The sequence below is a fragment of the Medicago truncatula genome, chromosome 6 (genome assembly GCF_003473485.1).
Source record: "Medicago truncatula cultivar Jemalong A17 chromosome 6, MtrunA17r5.0-ANR, whole genome shotgun sequence".
Lineage (NCBI taxonomy): Eukaryota > Viridiplantae > Streptophyta > Magnoliopsida > Fabales > Fabaceae > Medicago > Medicago truncatula.
Genome location: NC_053047.1, coordinates 21,018,514 through 21,041,002, shown reverse-complemented (window position 1 = coordinate 21,041,002; position 22,489 = coordinate 21,018,514). Strand labels below are relative to the sequence as shown.

General features: G+C 34.2%; 1 protein-coding gene across 1 annotated transcript; it reads right to left on the bottom strand.

Annotated features, from left to right (window-relative positions):
- Positions 1-15,986: 15,986 nt before the first annotated feature.
- On the bottom strand, positions 15,987-21,179 carry LOC11444431 (membrane steroid-binding protein 1). The gene is made up of 2 exons (XM_003619400.4): positions 20,775-21,179; positions 15,987-16,644 (listed from the first exon to the last, which is right to left on the bottom strand). Exons 1-2 carry the CDS (start codon positions 21,086-21,088, stop codon positions 16,251-16,253), a joined length of 708 nt encoding a protein of 235 aa, XP_003619448.1. The 5' UTR covers positions 21,089-21,179; the 3' UTR covers positions 15,987-16,250.
- Positions 21,180-22,489: the final 1,310 nt, after the last annotated feature.

Below are 22,489 nucleotides of genomic sequence, written 5' to 3'. Positions count from 1 at the left end.
TGAACAGAATAAATAGAGCATGTATAACTACTTTGTGACTGCATTATATTTTAAAGAGGTAACTAGACAGAGTTGGCCCAAGTGTAAAGTCACTAAAACCCGCGCTTTGGGCTCATTAAAAAAATAAAAAAAATTCTCAATTTTACAAGAAAAAAATTTCTCCTATTTTAACAATAAGGTCTCATATATTTAACGTTGTTTTAAGCTCCATTTAATATTAAAGATTATTGGACCGACCAGGAGCCCACGACCCTAGGTTAAAATATTTATCTCGTACTCTCTTTTATCCTTTCTCAATCTTTCGATTAAATTAAATATTTGGTTTAATTGCACTTTTGACCCCTATCTTTCCAAAAATTACGATTTTGGCCCCCTAATTAATTAAAATACAAAACAGCCCCTTATGTATTTGATCTTTGGCAGTTTTGGCCCCCAAAACCACTTTTGACTTAGTCTTCGCTGACGTGGCACCCACAATGGTCGACATGTGGTACCTCACTTAAGGGATGTGGGTGCCACGTCAGCGAAGTCTAAGTCAAAAGTGGCCTTGAGAGCCAAAATTGTCAAAGATCCAAACATAGGGAGCTGTTTTGTATTTTAATTAGGTAGGGGACCAAAGTTGCAACTTTTAAAAAAATAGAGGGCCAAAAGTGCAATTAAGCCTAAATATTTCATAACACTTGAGGCTTTAACCTCGTTCAGTGATAGCTGTGAAATTGTATTGTCATTTTACCTCCCTTTTTTTTTTTTTTTTTCATGAAGCAATTCTTGAGTTTCTAGCACACTAACATTTGGATAGAGTTATGAATAATGTTGGTGAGCTAACAGTACTAGACCGCTTGTACATTCAAAAGGTTTATTATATTTTTACAACTTAAAATATGGGTGACTTAAACCGGAGTATCAAAGATTACACAAGCAATGCAATGACAATAAGATGATCACAATTCAAACCCTTGATTGTGGATCATAAATATGATTGGGCTATATATATAATTTGATCACAAGTACATTGGTAGTGAAGTAATCAACCTATATAATTTGAATAAGTATACAAATATACGATATAAGTTCTTTCACCGAGATGAATCCCACAATTACAAGCAATGTTCAAGTGATAAATTGTGAAATATATGCTTTATTTTTCATATGTATGCTAAATAAATGCTTTGTAGCGATTGATTTAATGGCCGATTTAGAGATTAAAAATATCAAATCAGTTATTAAATCAGTCGCTAACATTAGCTATGTTCAACAAATCAATATCTAAATCGGTTGCATATTCATTTAGCGACCGATTACAAATATTGGTCCCTAAATTGATTGCTACCGAGACCGAGATAACTTGGTCGCCATATACTTCTTGAAGTTCCTCAATTAGGCATCGATTCCACTTGTAAGAAATCACTACATCTTCTAGCTATATAGTACCAGATCTACTTTCACTAGAGATACTTCATAATCAATTATATGTCTAGTTTGATTCAATTATGAAGTGGATTTGGTCCCCCTGGAGTAGATGTATGTGAAACAATTTGAAATCTACTGACCTTTTTATCTTTGAATTCTTCAAAAGATTGTGGAAATGATAAGGGGAACTTGACTCTTGTTCTTTCTTCCATGTGCCTGGAACTTGAAAGATGGAGTACTAGTAGTATTAAAAGAAGAAGGAACATAATGATTAAAACCATAGATTTATGAACTCTCATGATTCCAAATGAAAAGGGAAAAGGGAAAAGGGAAAAGGAGGGAGCTACTTAACTAGTTTAATATAGACAGAAATAGAAGTTTGATGGTCATTGGAGTGCATACGATATTTGAAGGAAAAGGAGAGAAATAGAATTAAAATATATATGGTATATGATATATTTAAACCAACGACAACAATAAGAAAATTAGTGTGAGAGAAAAGTAAAAATGAAAATGAAAATTGATTTATAATATGGTAAATGAATGATATGTTAGAGATCTAACTCATGTACTCAATGTTAAAGGTTTTATAAGGAAATGTGAGGTCTATGTCTATTGGTAATCTTTAGTTTGTTGTTGCTCTTAAGTGCTCTCGTGGACACCGCAAAAGTAATGTCACATTTTTTATTTAGTTTGGTGAAGAAGCGGGAGTGAACTCAAGTGTAATTGATCAAATATAGAAATGTGGCAGACTCACACTTGATGTGGAGATTGTTGGAGTTAAAATATAAGTAAATGAACTAAAGGAAAAATATTTAAAAATAAAAGTGATACATGTATTCAATTTCTTAAGGTTGTGATCCTTAGTCTATTGTTACTCTCGATGTTCACCGACAACATATGCTTTATATAGCTAGGTTTTTAATTTTGCTATTGCTTTGTGAATCTTATTGATGGATAATCTACAATAATTTGTGTAAGTAGTTTTTGAACTTTTAAGTCTGTCATAATTGACAATTATGTGTATGGATTCAAGTTTGTGCACTTTCTGAACACACCTTAATTATATGCATTAACATGCGCATAGTTCAACTCACTTAAACATTACTTCTTTCATTCTCTTGGTTGTTGTTTTAAAGTTATTTACACACATACATAAATAAATAAATTTTTTTATACTTGTGAAATTAATTATCTTTTTTGTATACTTTTTTAACTATTTATCAAAATTTTGTATTAAATTTTGAAATAGACAAATAATAAAAAATTAAAAAAAAAACAGATTATTTCTTCAAAAATCACATGTAAAAATGAACTCAATGAATCAAGTGTAAAGGAAAATAAGAAAATAAAAGTGAAATCTACAGTTTTCACAATCATAGAAAACACAACAGTTCCCTATTTACATGACACTCAAAGATATTTAAGAAAGAAATGGATACAAACAAATACTATCAATCAATTTGTGGTACATAGTGTCGACAATGACGACACATGGACCAAATTTATTAGATGTCAATCATGCATTCTTCTACCAGCTAGCTGAACAAATCAATGGTGATACATGCCAAAAAGATTATAAATATTAAATATTTTATGGCAAGAAGCCCCACAAGTACATTTGTGTTTGGAAAATTAAATAAAGAAACGGCGGTTTAGCCCCGTGAGTTTAGCTCAATTGGTAGGGATATTGCATATTATATATACAGGGGCTGGGGTTCGAACCCCGGACACCCCACTTCTCCACAATTAAATTGTATGAGCTCGAACCACTAGGCTACTTGACCAAAAAAAAAAAGAAACGGCGGTTTAAACTCTAAATCACGAGTTGGTAAAAAAAAAATTGGGAGTAAGTTTTTATAAAAAATGGTTTTAATAACTGATATCTTAAAGACATTGATTAAAGAATCTATTAAAAGAATTTTGTCTTGAAAATCCATGAGTAGATTTTTTAGATTTGTTGCTAAAACATCAATATCAAACCCGGAACATCCAAAAGTAAATAAAGCAATGAAGCAAAGAAAATAATCAGTTATATTTTTCTTATGATCGCATCTGCTCTTATAGATAGACTAATTTTTTTTCAATGATTCCCAATTTTTTTTATTTTTTTAATCGTTTTTTATATTAAATTAAAGTTTAATTCTATAATAAAATAATATTTTCATTTCTTACTAATAATTAACATGAATTACTACTCAAACAACATTGAAATACAAGATGAACACATGCATAAGTGTTCATAAAACATTGTCTGATCCATCGATACAGCAATGTACAGACACCAGCATATGAACATTTTTTAATCATAACACAAAAACTATAATCAATGTTATATATTAGCAAGAATAAGTGTGAGGAAACAAATGCATAGTGCGCTAATACAAATCGCACGTTAATACAAATGAATATGAAACTATGAAGTATGAACATTTCTCATTCCCTAAAAAAAAAAAAACTATTAACATTTCATATTCCATATGAAATTTCTAATGCATACTAGCCAATTTCTTATCTTCAACAACTCATTACAAAGGACAAAACTTAGCTTAAGCACGGCAGGGTAAATTAAGAGTAAATTATGCTCTCTTATCCTTAAAGATACTTGAATTAAAAACGAGTAAATTCTACTTCCCTTTTCTATTAGATGCTCGAATTACAAAATTATCTCTTAATAATTAAATATTCACTACCTTTTAGTCCCTTTTAACATAAATATATATCTACTAACTTTGAGCCACAATTTAAAAAAAAAATTATCCATTTCTTAATAATTTTATTGTCAATGATAATTAAATTTAAATATTTGATTATAATTTTATAATTTAGAATATAATATTCATTTTTAACTAGTCATATTTTATTGGCTTCAATAACTTTTCACATATTTTAATTTTATTGTGTTTTTCATATTTTAATATGGTTTAAAAATATATGTTTATATTTTATTTTTTTTATCAAAGCAAAATGAGATATATTAACAAAAAGTCCTGCTTCCTAGCACAAGATGTACCTATAGAAGCAGAACAAAATTACAAAAACTAATCCAGAAAAATCAAAAAGGTGGAAAACAACTATCAGCCAATCCCCAAACAAACAAGGGGTTGCTGCCACCACATATGTGAACCAAAAGAAAAGCAAGCATTCTTAGCTTTCAACCAGCTAAGTAAAGTGTTTTTAACCTTTTCCAACAGCTGCATAATTGATTTGACTTTACTTGAGAACAACATATGGTTTCGTTCATTCCAAAGGACCCAAATAGTACAGAGCCAAATCATGTGAAGGAATGAACGACTAGGAGTATATCCTCCGGTAGAGAATATGAATTGATGACAATGATCCTGGACATCTTGGGGTTCCACAAAGTACACACCAATCCAGTTGTTCACATGTTGCCAAAGAGAACCAAAAATGGGACAATGAATAATTAAATGCGATGCGGATTCATGTTGGCTGCACCCTGTAACGCAAAGTTGAGAATCAAGGGAAATAATACCACGACGACTTAAGTTATCCTTTATCGGCCACCTATTACGTAACAAGCACCAAGCACATATAGAAAGCTTCAAAGGAACATTTTTATGTCATACCGCTTCCGAGAAATCACCGTGAACATACATCTCCTGCCTCATGAGCATTTGATACACAGCACGAACAGTATAACCATCTCCAGCATTCGGATGCGAAACCCAAACATGTGGTCTAGAATCTTGTAAAGACACATTAAAGAGTAAAAGTTTACCTTCCCCTACGAACTCCTCCTCCCAAGCCCTCAACCTACGCCACCACCTCCAAGCATCCCCTTCATCCCCCCAACCCAAAACACTCATCTCCCCCACCGTCTTATCTTTATGAATGGATAAATCATAAAGAACATGTTAAAACCATTCTCCACACACTTAGTAATGCTCTCTTCAAACCAACTCCCACCCTCAACACCTATTCCCTCCTGGATTCTCATAATCTCATGCCACCACTCTAATCCCCTCCTGCCACCATCTCTAATACGGCCTCCTTCCTCCCCATAACGAGAAGCCAAAACCTTAAATCACAATCCTTCCATATCCACTAAACACCTCCAACACCATTTACCTAACAAAGCAATATTAAATTTTTTCAATCTCCCATCCCCCAAACCACCAACCTCCTTTCTCAGACAAATAGTTTCCCAGTCAACCCAGGAAATCTTCCTATTGTCCTCACTCCCACCCCAAATTTTAATAATTAAAATAGATTCAATGGAAGAGATTATACCTGCAGGAGCTCTAAAAAAAGAAAGGGCATAGACAGGCAGAGAGGACATGACAGATTTAAGGAGGATCAAGCGACCACCAAAAGACAAATTCTTACTTTTCCAATCAGACAGTCTAGACTTAATGCGATCAATAACTGGTTCCTAAAAAGACAAATGTCTAGCATCACCACCAATGGGAAGGCCAAGATACAAGAAAGGAATTTTCCCAATTTTACAAGATAAAACATAAGCGGCTTCACCCAACCAAGACTCATCGACATTAATACCAACAAACATACTCTTATGATAATTAACCTTTAACCCATACATCGCTTCAAATATAGTCATAATCGCCCTCAAGGCTCTCACATTCGCCCAAGTCTTAGTACCAAGCAAAAGAGTATCATCCGCAAATTGCAAGTGAGATAGCACAGTGGCATTATGTGCCCTCATAGAGTACCTGGTGAACAAATTCTGATTCACCGCTGATGAGTCAATAATTAGTTAAGTTTAATATAATATTTGGTTTCATTTTATTTAGATTTAAGTTTATTTTATTTAAATATTATTTCCTTTTAGAGCTATTTTACTTCAATTGCATGTTGTTATATTTCAGGAATGAATGTTTGATAGATTGAGTCTTGGAGCAAAATGAAGAGGATTAGGAGCTGATTCGGGTGAAAAATACGAAGATTAAAGACTAAAATATATTCTCACCAAGTCAGAAGCTTGGCACGGCCAATGCCACCAGTTGGCACAGCCAGTGCCACCAGTTGGCACAGCCGTGCCACCTCCCAAGGCCTCTTTGGCTGCTTTTACTTCATGATCTAGCTTCCTGTTTTGACCGAAAAGCCTGTGGTTTCTTGTGGAACATTCTAGTGAATAGTTGCTTAGGTTTTAAGTCGACAATAAGACTATAAATAGAGTAGCTAGCTATCATTAACATTCATCTTTTATTCTTGGAATTCAAGAAGTGACAAATGTCTTTCTTAATAAAAGTTATTTCTTTTACTTTCTTGTTATTTTATTTATGTTCTTCTTCTTCTTCTTCTCTATGTCTACAATGAATATGAGTGCGTAGACTTCTCTTGTCTTCGGATTGTTGGATAAGTCTAATGACATAATCCTAATCAAACCAAGCCTTAAACCTTAATCTTATGTAACCCTAGTTTCTAATCTAAATTCACCGTTTTAACATGAATTAACAATTATCAAACGGTAGAAGCGAAAGTGGAGGGTTTGATAATTGTTAATCCATCATCTAAAACATCAATTCATAAAACGAAAGTTGAGTTTTGATATTCGAACAAATGAATTTAGACAAGGATTGCGAAACATGAAAATAGTCTAGCAAACCTTGGACATATAAAGTTTCGAACGTCAAGGATTCTAATAGCAATCAACCATGAAAATAGGCGTGGTTGCTAGAGGAAAACACTCACTGAGACCGAAAGGGGATGTGATAGGCTAAAGAGAAATTTGTCCTTAGAAATGAGGTCTAACATGAGGTTTTAGGTTTAATGGTTTGGTTTATGAAAGATTTGTCGCCATGATGGACCAATAATTCCAAGGCTCTCTTTTATTATTATTTTCAACCGTTAAAAACCCCAACTTTGCAAATTGAACTCTCTCTAATCATCAACTAAAGTTATTTGGATTAAACAACTTCCTGTCGGAACGATACTCTCTTTTTACTACTTCGATAGAACCATGCACTTGCGGTTTTATCCCATCAACCGCCTCAGACATCATGACATTTAACCCTTCTACTTTTATGAGGAACAGAAAAGGGGATAACAGATCACCTTGTCTCAACCCCCTCTTCAAAGGGAACTCTTCAGTGGGACATCCATTAACCAAAATCGAAGCAGTTGCAGTACAAACACATTTCTTTATCCACTTACGCCACCAGGTTGGAAAAGACATCCTTCCCATAACGTTATCTAGGTACCCCCAATCCACAAAATCGTAAGCCTTCTCAAAATCAACCTTAAACAACAACAAATCTTTCTTCATCTTAGCAGCCTCATCGACTATCTCATTGCATTGCCTATCCTTAACAAAACCAGACTAAGATTCCGAAATAACTGTACCCATGACTTTTCAAACGGTTAGCCAACACTTTTGCTAAAATTTTATATAAATATCCCACCAACGCGATTGGGCGAAAATCATTCAAACGCTGGGGGTTGTCAATCTTAGGAATGAGTGCAATAAAGATACTATTTATTCCTTTAGAAAGACGGCCATTACGGTGAAACTCCGAAACAAACCTCAAAGTATCAGTCTTCAAGATAGGCCAAAAATCTTTTATGAAGCCCAAATGTATACCATCCGGTCCATGGCTCTTGAAGCTATTACAATCCCACACCGCTGCCTTCACCTCTTCTTCATTAAACGGACAAGTCAAGTGAGTACCCTCTAGAACAGACAATCTACGGAAGTGTAAATTGTCCACCCGAGGTCTAATAGCATCTTGCGCTGTGAAGTGGTTCATGAAATGATTGAAAACTGCCTCCCGTACAATAGTGACGCCCTCCACAAGATTATTTTCAACTAAGATAGATGAGATGGCATTTCTACGATGACTGCCTGACATAATAGCATGAAAGTATTTCAAATTAGCATCCCCTTCGCGAAGCCATGATAACCGCGACTGCTGCCACATGATGCTTGCATTTTCTCTGGATAACGAATGTAAATCATTACACATAGAATGTAACTCAGCCACTTCGTCATCTGAAAGAACATTCACCTCACCCTATACTCCAACACATCAATCTAAGATTTTAAGGATTGGATCCTTCGTGGTAAATTGTTAGTATGTGTCAAATGCTACTCTTTGAGAGCTATTTTAATAAGTTTCAATTTTTCCTTCACCACAAATCCCCCCAGCCGTCCACATTGAAGGATTCCCACTTCGATCGAACAAATTGATTGTATTTTGATGAGTCAATTATTAGTGTTTTTTATATAATATTTAAGTTTATTTTATTTAGATTTAATATGTTTTTATTCCCTTTTAGAGTTATTTTACTTCAATTGCAAGTTATTTTATTTCATGAACAAATATTTCAAAGATTACGTCTTGGAGCAAAAGAAAGCTGATTTGGAGCTGATTCGTACCAAAAATATGAAGATTCTGGACAATTTTATCAGGCATGGCCGTGCCTGCAAGTTTCCAAGGGCCAGCACAAGTTAGAGACATAGGCACAGCCCGAGCCTCCAGTGGCACGGTCGTGCCACCCCTCTAGATAGCCTTTTGATGTTTTTGCTTCTTGTACAAGCCACCTATTTCAGTTTATTTCTGACCTAAAGCCCATGGTTTCTTGTGGAACATTCTATTGATATATTTCATGGGGCTTAAGTAGTTGTATTGTAGACTATAAAGAGAGTGTCTAGCAATCACAACAATCATCTTTTGTTCTTGAAATTCAATAGTGACAATTGTTTTCTTTAATAAAAGTTCTTTTATTTTCTTGTTATTTATTTATATTCTTCTTCTTCTCTTCTATGTCAACGATGAACATAAGTGAGTAGACTCTTCTTGTCTTGGGATTGTTGGATGAGTCTAACGACCTAATCCTAGTCAAGCCAAGCTTCGAACCCTAATTTTATATAATCTACTTTCTAATCTAATTTCACCGTTTTTATAAAGAATTAACAAGTATCAAACTCATAAAGCGACAGTGGAGGGTTAGTACTTGTTAATTCATCATCACAAATATCAAAGTGAAGCATCGAAAGAAGAAGTTTTGATATTGGAACAAGTGAAATTAGACAAGGATTGTGAAACATGAGAATAGTCTAGCAAACCTTGAGACAAATAAAGTTTCGTTCTTCAAGGATTCTAAGAGCAATCAACCATGAGAATAGGCGTGGTTGCTAGAGGAACACACTCACTGAAACTGAAAGGAGATGTGATAGGCTTAAGAGAAACTTGTCTTTAGAAAGTAGGTCCAATATAAAGTTCTAGGTTTAGGGTTTGGTTTGTGAAGGTTTTGTCATCAAGATGAACCAATAATCCCAAGGCGCTTTTTATTATTCTTTTTTAAACGGTTAAAATCACAACTTTGCAACTGAAACTCTTTTCTAATCATCAATAAAAGTTAATCGAATTGAACAACTCTCTGTTGGAACGATACTCTCTTTTTACTACTTCGGTAAACCGTGCACTTGCGGATTTACCCCATCATATCCTGGAATATCTGACCAACAGTTCAACAATCGCACCGGTCTCGAACCCTAATTTTCCTCATCAACAGATAAAATTACAGGGCAGTGATCAGACAATCCACGTAACGATGCAACTTGTAGACAGTTCGGCCATTTAGAACACCACTCTTCCAACAACTAGAAGCGATCAAGACAGCTCATAAAATTACCATCACCTTTATACCAAGTAAAATTACGACCGTGCAAAGGAAGGTCTACTAACACATTATTATCAATGAAGTCAATAAAGGGATGACTGTCCAAAGAGCGAACTTGCACCCCACCCCCCCCCCCCCCCCCCCCCCCCCCGACCTTCTTTCCTCCCTCACCGCACTGAAGTCACCACATAAACAAATACATTAGGCCACCACCTGCTGAAGGTACACAGATAAAGAATTCCATAATAACTTATTTGCTCCATTACCACAAGGCGCGTAAACATTCAGTAGGTAAAATTCAACATTATTTTGAATAAAACGGCCGTGTATGATTAATACGTGATCCATAGTAACTGGAGACCAAACCTCCACCATGGTTGGATCCCACAAAATTAACAAACCACCTGACGCACCCACTGTCCGACGAAAAGAGTAAGATTGTAATGGTGAACCCCATAAAGCCGCACAAATACTATCATCTATAACTTGTAATTTAGTTTCTTGCAGACAGACAATCGATGGATTTTTTTTTCTTCAGAAATTAACTTGCGGACTTCCGGCCTTTTCTCTACACCACCCAACCCCCTAACATTCCAAGAAATAATCTTCATCACCACCCACCCTCCACACTCACTTCGGCCCGTCCCTTCTTTCCACCGCCTTATCATTGTTTACTTTCCTGTTTCTTGACAACACCCTGAATTTGTTGGCTTTATTATCATAAAATTTAACCCCTAAAGAATTTCCAAAACTGCAGACATCCTCCCTAATTACCTCTTCATTGCCAAGCAAAACCACATAGTGCTTCCAATCGTTGTTAACAGAGACAGATGAAGAAGAGTCAGATACCTGTGAACCTTTTGTAATTATATCAGCCAACTCTCTTGAATGGTTACTCCCTTTTCGTTTCAGAACCTTTCTCGATAATATTTTAAGCACTTGTTTTCTATCTCGGCTAGGAAGTGTAACAGCCCGATTTTTAGCTAGATTTATTTTAATTACTTTTATTATGTGTTTGTGTGTGATTATTTGTGCTTATGTGTATTTAATTGTCATCGGGGTGCATTTACGTGGATTACCGTATTAGAAGGGTATTTTAGTCATTTGGCGGGTAAGGGTAACATGGTAATTTTGGTGAGAATTATTTTAATAATTAGTGAGAACCCTTATTTTACTAAGTTACTAGTGTAGTGATTAGTTTTTACCGTTAGTGACCGTTGGTTACATTTTACCGTTATTAATTAAAATATCGTTTGGAGTGTAGTAATATTTTTGGTTTGAATAGAAATGGGTTAAGCCCACTAGAAACTAAGTTAAGCCCATTAGTGGAGATAACACTAGGGTTGTGTTAGAAGAATCAATTCATTCATTTCACAAAATATTTCTAGAGAGAGGTAGAGAGAGAAAGAGGTGAAGAGAAGAAAAAGGGTTTTGGAGAGAAGAGCTTGAGGAATCAATTGGGGTAAGCTTAGGAGCTGAATTGAAGCAAGAGTTTGGGTTAATCTTCTTCTAAGGTAAGGGGGTTAGTTATTATCATAATCATGTACAATTTTTGCATTTTCTGATGTTGTATGAAAATGGGTTGATGAACAATTATTGCTAAATTCGTGCTCTTGCTGTGATGCTATTTTCTTGTGCATGAATCGATGGTTATGGTATGTTTGTGGGTGAAATTACATGTTTCAAAGTATGTATAAATGTTAAGTTATAAAATTATACTTCATTGATGAAATTTGATATGTTTTGATTGAAATGAGATGTAGTTCATATTCCATTGATGTTGTTATTGTTAACTGATGCTGTTGTGAGTGAATCATGACTTGGGTATACTTAATTATGGATTGATGATGAGAAATGAGATGTTGTTGTTGTTTTGAGAAAATGGGTCAATGATGATTTTGTTTAAAATGATGTTTGATTCAAGTTTGTATATGGAATTGAGTGTCTTTTCATGTCTAGAAACATTTAAACACACTTTGGGATCGAATTTAGGTATTGGGAAGTCAAAAATTGGGATTTTGGGGTGAAAATGGAATTTTTACGAAAACAGAACTTTTGCTTACTGTCCTAACTCGCCATGGCGAGTTGGGGGCGAGTGATTCACTCGCGAGGCGAGCTGCACAGTGACAGCGCCCCCTGTTTCGCGTTCTTGCATCTTTTTCTCCTATTTCTGTTTTGAATTGGACTTTGGTGTAAACATGAAAGTTGTAGATAATTTTATTAGCTTTCTAATGGCTTTGGTTTGACGTCCAAATAATTTTTAGAACTTGAGATATGATCAAATTAATACACATGAGTCATGTGGATTTTTGTGAAAACTTATCATAAATGTTTTCTTTATAAACCGTGAAACTTTTCCAAACTTGGTAATGGGTTAATGAGGTACTTAGAGTGAATAATTGAATATGCATGTATATGTTTGAAGTATGATGTTTATCATGAGATATGTATGCTATCTTACTTAGAATGTAAGGAATGCTTGAATAGTGAAACTATATGTGATAGTTGATGTTTAATGGTTATATGTTGAATATGATATTTATCATGAGATGTTGTTTTATTTGTGTATGGGCATGTTTTCTTGATAATGCAATGTTGTGGAGATAATCAATATAATTGGGTGTCGTCCTATATATTGAGTTGAGATTGTGAATTGTTGTCGCATTATCGAGTCCTTATACATGTCGATGCATCATAGTCGAGATGAAATGATGTTTTATTCATTATTGGGCTCCGGCCTAGCAGAGATCTTTTGAGATCTAGTTTTAGGGCTTCGGCCTGGCAGAGATCTTTTGAGATCTGGATACGATGTTTTATTCGTTATAGGGCTTCGGCCTGGCAGAGATCTTTTGAGATTTGGATTTGGGTGACGACCTTTTTGGAGATTCGGTACCACATGCATTATGTGTCAATAAGTGTATATCATAGCATGAGTCCTATGTGAAATGGGTGATTGGTGATGAATTGTGATGAATGAATGTTGATAATGATTGCTCAATGATTGATGTTTGTGAATGAATGTTTATGATTGGATAATTACTCATGTGATTGATATATGTTGATAGGAACTATCAAGTTGTGATATAAGTATTTATGCATGACTATTATTATTCAAGTGCATGATATTATTTGATTTAATTGTTATCTGGATTATGATAATGTAATGCTTACCCTCAGTGGTTTTAACCGCCTACTTGCCTGTATGGGTGAGTAGACGTTGTGCAGGAATAGTCTCGGTGAGTCTTTGCTTGGGATATCGGAAGCTTCCTCCGATATCGGTGTCGTGTCGGCTCTGATCTAGGCTTGTCGTGTCGGTCTAGATTAGGTTGTTTATATTTTCCTTTGGATTATTATTTTGTTGATGACTACCCGTATGTTTGGGTTTTGAGATTTATCTTTGGGATATGATTTATTTGCTCATGGCATGTATATATTTGATCACTCTTATTTATATTCCGCTGCGACTGTTGAGATTTATATACATGTCTATCGGTTTTTGAATTTTGAATATGACGTAATCTCTATTTCTTGAATAAATGTATTATTCGCATGTTTAATTGATTTAATAGAAATAGGAGCGTTACAGGAAGGCGAGCAATTTTCTTCAAATTATGCGCGGAATGTTGAATTTTAGCCCTTGATTTAATTTTATTTTATGAAAAACCCGCCGTCCCTCCTTTGGAAGATTTACTATCATCTCCGCACTTCATACTGATTTTATTTTTGGAAGAAGACACCACACCTACATCACCATGAACCTGATCTTGAATCCATTCTAAACTCCACGGTCTTGAATTAATCGATCGAGTTGCCTTCGGCGGACAAGAACTTTCACGTTTTCGTCTAACATTGGCTGCACCTCGGCTTGTTGTTCACCCACACCAACGCAAGCTGACATGTTCACTTCAGGAGCAACATGAATAGAAATAGCTTCAGTCTCTACATCCTTTGTCAAAGCCTTAATAGGTACTTCCTTAGTCACCAACACATTTATTTCCGTCCCTTTATGCACAGAATTTTCAATAGCACAAACTTCAGTATCCTCCTCCGTTGGAATTAAAGACTCCACAATCATCTTCTAATAAACACGCATCCTCACCGATAGAGAATCCCCATTCCTCAATAATTTTCAACTCCACAAGAACACCGTCAATTAGAATTTTATCAGTGCAATTGAGTATTTCCAAGGATGTAGTGGCCAAAAGAACCCGAGCATAATCGAACCGCTCCTTAGAAAGGGTGCAATTATCCACCCGTAAAAATATACCGCAATCAAAAACACATAGCTTGAAAAATGATTCACTCCAAGCATGGATATGTGTTCCATAAATTCGGACCCAAGATCCTCTTTCAACCTTCATAATATTTTTATCCCACCGCACTGGCTTTGAAAAAAATAAATTAAAGAAATCTTGGGCCTCAGCAAACACCGCCATAACATCTGAACTTGATATGAATGAAAACCTTGTCAGTGGAATAATATCTAAGTCATCAAAACCCGCATCCTCTATACGAGTTTGAATAACCGGTATTGCTTCTCCGTTCAACACTGAGACAATCACACCTTTCCGAGCCCAATCTAAATCATGAGGAACTGAAGTATATTTACGGATTAACTTGCTCATCGGCTTCCTATGATGAGTTTCATAAAAAACCGTACCATCAACTAAAGCCCTCTCCACCAACGGTCAAGCCACATGCCACACCACCGGTTGCGCCGCCTCATCTGATGACTTCCTCAATGACATCACCGGTTCCACACCTCTCTCTCCTTTCCCTCCCACATCACGTTCCTCCTCCTTCCTCACCAAAACAGCCTTCCTCTCCTCTACAGAGACCTGCCCCCTCCTGCTCCCTTGTTTCCCCCACTCACTCTTTTTTCTCCCTCACCTTCTCCCATTCTCTCGGGAATCTTTTCTCCCTCACCAGTCCTAAAAATATCTTCCTTCATTACTGTGTGCCCGCTTTATTATATTGTGAATTAAAAGTAGAGAAAAAATGCATTCAAAATTTTATTATACTAAAATGGATCCACAAATATATTTTTATTTGCATTTTTTTTGTTAAATTTTTGTTTCTTAATTATTAGAAATAAAATAAATTAAGGGAGGAAAGCGTAGATTTTAACATAAGAGATGCGCAAAATGTAATTCAACCTTCTCATAAGTTTTAAAGACTGCCTAACAAAATAGCAGAACAAAAATCACTCAAGCCAATCTAAATTGATAAACTAAAAAACAGAAAAATGATGCAGCAAAACCAGTAGCAGAACTACTGATAGATAGTCAAAACAAACATTCCACAGCAACAAAACTTAATTAAGAACCATATGAAGCTAGCTATGAAACTCAAAAACTAAAACGTAGGCCAATCTGGCAGAATCCAAAAGCTAACACCCACAAATACGCAGAACAACAAAACAACTAAACAGCAAGGTGCCACACCAAAAAATCTGCTGCAACGGTAACATACAAATTCTTCTAACAATTGACAGCCGAAACGGATTAGACCTGCATAGGATAAAAGTGGAACGGCATGAAACCAGAAAAAACACAAAAATAACCCTATGGTTTCAAACATGAAGAAAGCGATCTCGGCCCCATATTTTGGAAACAACCATTTGTAAGTTAAAAATTCACCATCCATTACTGTAATGTTTAACAGTTACCTAAATTGTTGTCAGCCGTCAGGCCAACAAAAACAAAACTAGGAATATACCCTAAACCTTACATTCTAACCCAAGACATTCAAATTAATATACACCAAGACATTTAGAAAGCGACAAAACATTCTGCAATATCAGTTCTTATATCACATGAGTTGCTTCCCAGAATTCAAAGAATCAAAGTGTAAAACCAATCAAATGATTCCAAGAAAAATGAAGAGCCAAAGCATGAATGCATTCAATGATTATAAAAAATACCACCATATATAGACCAAATGCAATAAAAAATTGACTCAGAAAATGATCACAAAAGTTCCAATATATGTAACTTCTTACCATTATCTTGTAAAAGTAGAATACAAAAGTAAGTTCAAATCCAAAATAGCTGAAATTAAACACTACAAATACTTTTTTTTTAGCTAAATATTTAAACCAGGTTCAATGGCAAAAGGAGTTGGCCTATATGTTTAATTCACTCACAAAGGATGTCTCTATCAGAAGCTCTTATGCATTTGTTTCCCATTATTTGAGTAGAATTAGTATTTTATTTATTATTCAACCCTTATTATCACTCCTCTTTATCCGCATCAACACTTAAAGGTGTATTTTCATCACTTTTAACAGGTGCAGTTTCAGAAGGAGTATTTTCATGAGGCTTAGAAGCCTCAGCAGCATCATGGTTTTCATGAGGAATTGAAGAAGCATCAACACCACGAGAAGTTGATTCTGAAGGTTCACCGGTGGATTCTGGTTTAGTTACTGGAACTGTTTTGATAGTTCCAACCTTAACGTACTTTCCCATAAACTTGTATTCCCAATCTTGCAAGGCCTCGAGTTCAAATGGGCCAAGACCTGATATGTCTCCGGTTAGATCTTTCTCTTCAAAAGACATCTTTGCTAAAGCTCTGCTAGCATCCTTCCCGGCGAATAGGGCATAAGGTCCACCCGGTCCATAAAACATCCTGATAAAAGACACATCACAGGAACATTGGAAAACAAAGACATAAAATCATAGAATAATCAAAAGTATAGAACAAAAAGAAAAATCAATAGAATAATTTTTAACCTTGCCATGATTTTCATGTAAATGGACAGTTGATATTTGATACTTTTTGTAAGATTGAAAAGAGTTTTACCAAGCAGAATATGCATTTCAAGCAAACATTAGTTTAAATCATGCATGAGTCATGTCTACTAATTGCAATATATTCAATATTTGACAATAATGGTAAAAAAATAAAAAATTTGAGAGGTGGGGGTCCATAATTTCTTAAAGGGAGGTCAAGGTGTTCAGGTTTTAACAAAATCAAGATGTCATAGTGCAGCTAGTTCAAAGCAGAAATTTGCTACCTTAGGAATCATAGTGAACAAGAAAAAAGGATGCAAGAATGAAGAAGGAAACGTGGGACCGAACGTAGGCTATATTGAGAAAATTATCATATCAAAACACTAATTTCTGAAGAGAAAAACTACATTGACAAACAACACATACCTGCACATTAGGTCTTAACAATCTACATAAAAAATTTAAGATGTACATATTTCCCCTTACTTGTCATACACAAATACTCCTTATATAAGAAACATAAATGACTCATACCAAATAAAAATGGATGAAAACCTTAGCTTATTGGACAACTTGGTCTTGGATAATAAGTGGAAATTTGAAAATTTCATGTTCGTAGTCTTTCCAACAGGCCTAATTTTTAGACTAGGTTGGATTTCACAAATAGGGACCAAGCAATGAAGCAATGACTACAGTGGCTTATTTTTTAACATGATTTTTGGTATGTTTCAATACCACCATTTGAAAGCTCAGAAATCGTTTTCACTTTGTTTAAGCATTGATTTGATGAGAAGTTTTGATGTTTGAATGTTTTGATCAAATTTTGATTTAGCATCCAACCCTTAATTTGACTAGAAGAACTGAAGAAAAGTGATTTTTGTGTTAGGCTGAAAATCTAGGCTTGAGTCAGAGGAAGAAAAAGTTGTATAGCAAATTGACAATTGAATCATTTCATGATTTTCAATATATTATGCTACAAGAGCCTACTTGGTTGACTAGTTCAAAGTTTTACGCACAAAATTTGAAGTCAAAGTCACTAACACTTGTCATGTTTTGAATAACAATTTTTACATAAAAAATATAGAAGAAAAAAATAAATTAAATGAATGGTTGTTGAAAATGATTTTCAAAGGACGCTCTTTTCCACCTTAACCACTTTCTTCATATACAAAATCAAGCTGAGCCTAATGAGGCTAGGTACAGCAGAAGTGTGGACCAGAACATTGAAAAAATGGAAGATTGAATAAAAGGCCAAATAAGAAATTGGTCCCCAACAAAAACCTATATGATTTCTGAGATATGAAAATACCAATTTGGTCTTTAAAAATGTTTAATGTGGATAAATTTAGTCCACGGTAATAGCACTAAAATATCCCTAAAAACTATCCTTAATATGAGGACTAACGTAAAATGTTTAACTCATATTTCATATTTTCATGGACCAAAATGGTATTCGTTTATTTCTCATGTACCAGATAAACCACCACATTGTTTGTGAGGACTAACGTAAGTAATTTACTCTTTAAAACTGACAATATCAAGATACGACATAACAGAACTGTAAAAGCAACAACCAATTTCAATCCTTCAATCATCAAAACCTTAATCAATAACAAAAGGGGGATTTAAAAACCGAAGAACAAACACATCCATCCTCTTTAACCAAATATGCACCAAAAGAACTAAAAAGAAGACCCAACCGTATGGAGAGCAAAAGTGATTCCAAACACATACAATTGATTTTTACATATTTGGATGATGTGTATAGGATTTGCAGTGTTGTTGTCAATACGTGATTTTTACGTAAAAAATTATGTTCAATTCACTTTACGTGAATGAATCCAAACATAAACAGCTTCAAATTAAACTCCTTTCATCAAAAATCAAATTATTCAAAATCAATTTGTCACAGCGGAACCAAACACACTAAACATGAAAAAGAAACTCAAAATCAGAAATTGTTAGCATTTAATCAACTATAAGGAGTCACAGCAGAAAATAAAAAGAAAGCCAAGTCTTCTAAACGAAAAATAAAAACTTAAAATCACAAATAATTCTAAAGAAAAAATTGTTTGAAAAACTTAAGCTTAATGAACAACTTAGTCTTGAATAATAAATGAAAAATATGGTAAGTCTCAAATCTAGGCTTGACCATTTGAGTAAAAAGGAGAAAAAGTTGTATTACAGATTGAAATTTGAATCAATTCATTGTTTAAAAGATATTATCTATGCTACGAAGGTCTACTGCGTTTACTTGTTCAATGTTATAAGCACAAAATTTTAAGTCAAAGCCACATACCACTTGCGTGATTTGAATGTTAACAAAAATCTGTCAAAAAGGTGGAAGAAAATAAAATGAAGTCATTTTCAATTACGGTTGAAAATAATTTTCAGTCAGCACTCTTTTTCACCTAACCACTTTTTAATTTATATCTACTCAAAACTAAGTAAAGCCCTAATGAGGCTAGGCACAGCAGAAGTGTGGACCAGACATTGAAAAATGTAAGATTAAAATGAATGACTAAATAACAAATTGGTCCCCAACAATAATCTATTTGATTACTGAGAAATGAAATTTAAAAATACCAATTTGGACTTTAAAATTGTTAAATGTTGATCAAATTAGTCCATGATAATAGGAGTAAAATAACCCTAAAAAATCTATCGTCAAAATGAGTAATTCAACTCACATTTGATATTTCTTTTTAAGGATCAAAATATATTTTTATGTTTCTCAGGGACCAAATAAGCCTCTGCATTTATTTATCGGGACAAATTTCAGTATTTACTTGCTTTTTGAAAATTGTCAAATTATCGTGCTACAGCAACATTGCAGAACTCTAAACCTATGAAGCACGAACACAGACATGGACACCGGACACAACACGGACACACCAACACTGATAATAATTTGAGAAAATGATATAATTCAGTGTAATCATAGGTATTGTGTCGGTGTCCATGTCCGTGCTTCATAGCTCTAAACACACCCACCAATACCAATCTTTAAATCATCAAAGCTATAGTTAAAAAGAAAATTATGAAAGAGGAAAACTTGAGAACAACACATCCTCTTTTGATTACATATGCAGCAAAAGAATTTAAAGCAGTCCCAACAGAAAACAGAAGTGTGTGTTTGGGTTCATGGTATGGAGAGCAAAAACAAAGATAATAACTCTAATTGTGTGTCTGGTTTTAACTCATATCAACGCATAAACCACTTCACATTCAACTCAATTTTAACTAAAATCAATTTTATATGTTTTGTTCTGCTGTGAGAAAAATTGATTCTGGCTAAAATTGAGTTAGAGTTAAGGGTAAAGTGATTTATGTTTGGTTCTACTCTAGAGGAACCAAACATCTCAAAAAACAATTCTACATCTCTGGAATCAATTTTGACTCCTCCAAAAGTGGAACCAAACAATCATTGCAAAAAACAAAACAAAGCTAAGACCTTGAAATCAGATAAATCATGTGTATCTTCGGTTCCACTTCTAAAAGGACCAAAAATGTTTTTCAACAAGCTAAAGGGACCAAAATTGATTTTGAAGGTGTACAATTGATTCTGGTATGCTTAGTTGCTTTCGATTAGAATTGATTCTGTCTAAAGAATTGATTCTACCTAGGATTTGTAGCTTTTGATTCTATAACTGATTTTTACAAATAAATTTATAGTTCAATTACATGAATGTAACCAAATACAAATTACTTTATCTTCAACTCACTATTAGTTAAAATCAATTCAATCAAAATCAATTTTTGTCACCAAACATATACTAAAAGGCCATAAAACAAACTAAATAAATAAACAGAAACAAAAGACACATATAAACTACACAAAAACCAAGGAAAAAAACCTTAACCGCATATTCAGCTGGGAAAAAAAACCCAGAAAAGCAAAAAGGTTCTATTGACAAAACAAACACAAACCCACATTCCAAAATCACAAAAAACAAAAAGGGTATCAATCAAAAATGCAAAAAAAAAAAAAAAAAAAAAAAATTTTTTTTTTCATAACAACCATACCTGCTTTGAGAAACATCATAGATCTGACCCTTAATAGCCATAAGAAGAGGCTTATCAGGGTTATTACCATCATAATCCTTAAGTTCATCTTCAGTAACTTCACCGATCTGAACAGGTGGTTTAAGAGGCTCCATTTCAGCAGCAAAGTCTCTTGTACTTCCATGGCGTTGATGGGTATCTGAGGAACCGAAGAGGCTTGTGATGATGTAGTAGAGGGTGAAGAGAATGACGAGGAGAGTGAAGAACGTTGTTGGGGAGAGGCCTGTGTAAACTACTATGGCTTCTTTGAAGGTTGACCATAGTTGAAGTGCCATGGTTTTTGAGGGTTGGTGGAGAGAGAGAGAAAGAAAGGTAGGGAAAAGGTGGATTTTTATAGCATTCTTTTTGGTCTAACTTTTGCTCCTACAATGCTTTTGGTATTGGGAGGGTTAAGATCACGTGCAATGCTACTCTTTTTGCCAAAAACGACTTTAGTTTATTGAATAAATAAATTGTCATTTAGTTTTACACACATATTAAAGAAATGCATTAATTAAAACAAAAAATATCTTAATTAATTATTTATATTTTTTTATTAAAGAAAAAATAATATTTTGGAAGTAGCGTATCTAACATTAATTAAAAGATACAAATGAAGAGAAAAAATTATTATTGCATAGAAAACTTAAAGTGATCTTCATTTTGAAACAATTATTTTGTCTAAAACGACAATCATTTTAAAACGGATGGAGTAGTATCTAATGTGCACTTCCGTTATCAGTTTAATCCTTGATGTTGACAATTTTTATTAACTGATGAGGTGACAAATGTAAATACTAGTATATGAATGTGCACTTCCGTTATAAGTTTAATCCTTGACGTTCAAAACTTTATTAATTGATGAGGTGACAAATGTTTTGTGGTGACAAGGTGCATGAAATGTCACAGGGACTAAAGTGAAAGTAGAAAATGGTCACTTTGGTCCTAAATCGAAAATTAATATCCCTAAATTGAATCTCAGATTCCTAAATCCTGAATTTAATTTTGAAATCCTTAAATCTCATCTAATTTCCTTTTTTTGTTCAAAATCAAATCTTCCATTAAACACTAAAATCGAGTCACATGATTATGGGTGTTGGTGCAAACTCGTCCCAACGAACTATTGCTCATTCATCAATAACGAAGTCATCTTCCTTAATGAAGTTGTCTTAAGCATATAGTATAAACAACAAGAAAACACTAAAATGGTCATTAAGGTCTCTAATTGTGCATATTTGTTATTAGTTAACACTTATTATCACTAAGGTCCCTAAGAAACCATGGGTATTAATGTTGAAGAAAATGTTGTGGAGAATAATTTTCCTAACGACAATGACAGCTACCATTATGAAGAACTAAAAGCCCTATTAATACCGATGATGAAGGTGATAGAAATGGAAGACAAGTTTTCCCTCAATTTAATTCAAATGCAAAGTTTGTTAGGTTCACTTGGAGTTAGGAATTGAATTTAAAACTTTGGATATATTCAAAGAAGATGTGAGGAACTACAGTGTATACCAAGGAAGAGATATAAAGTGGATGAAAAATGACAAACAAAGGTGCAAAGCTATAAGCAAGGATGAAGAATATAAATCAATGATGCAAAAGGTACATACTTTTTATAGTAGCGATTATTTTTATATGTACTTGTAATGCTGATACTTTGTGCCTATAATTGTTTACTGTCAGAGACTTTA

Bases quoted from the DNA above. Each gene is read 5' to 3' on its own strand.
- LOC11444431 (XM_003619400.4), bottom strand. From the start codon at position 21,088: ATGGCACTTCAACTATGGTCAACCTTCAAAGAAGCCATAGTAGTTTAC. The intron at 16,645-20,774 runs GTATGGTTGTTA...GTCTTTTATCAG, and splicing joins TATGATGTTTCTCAAAGCAG to GATGTTTTATGGACCGGGTG.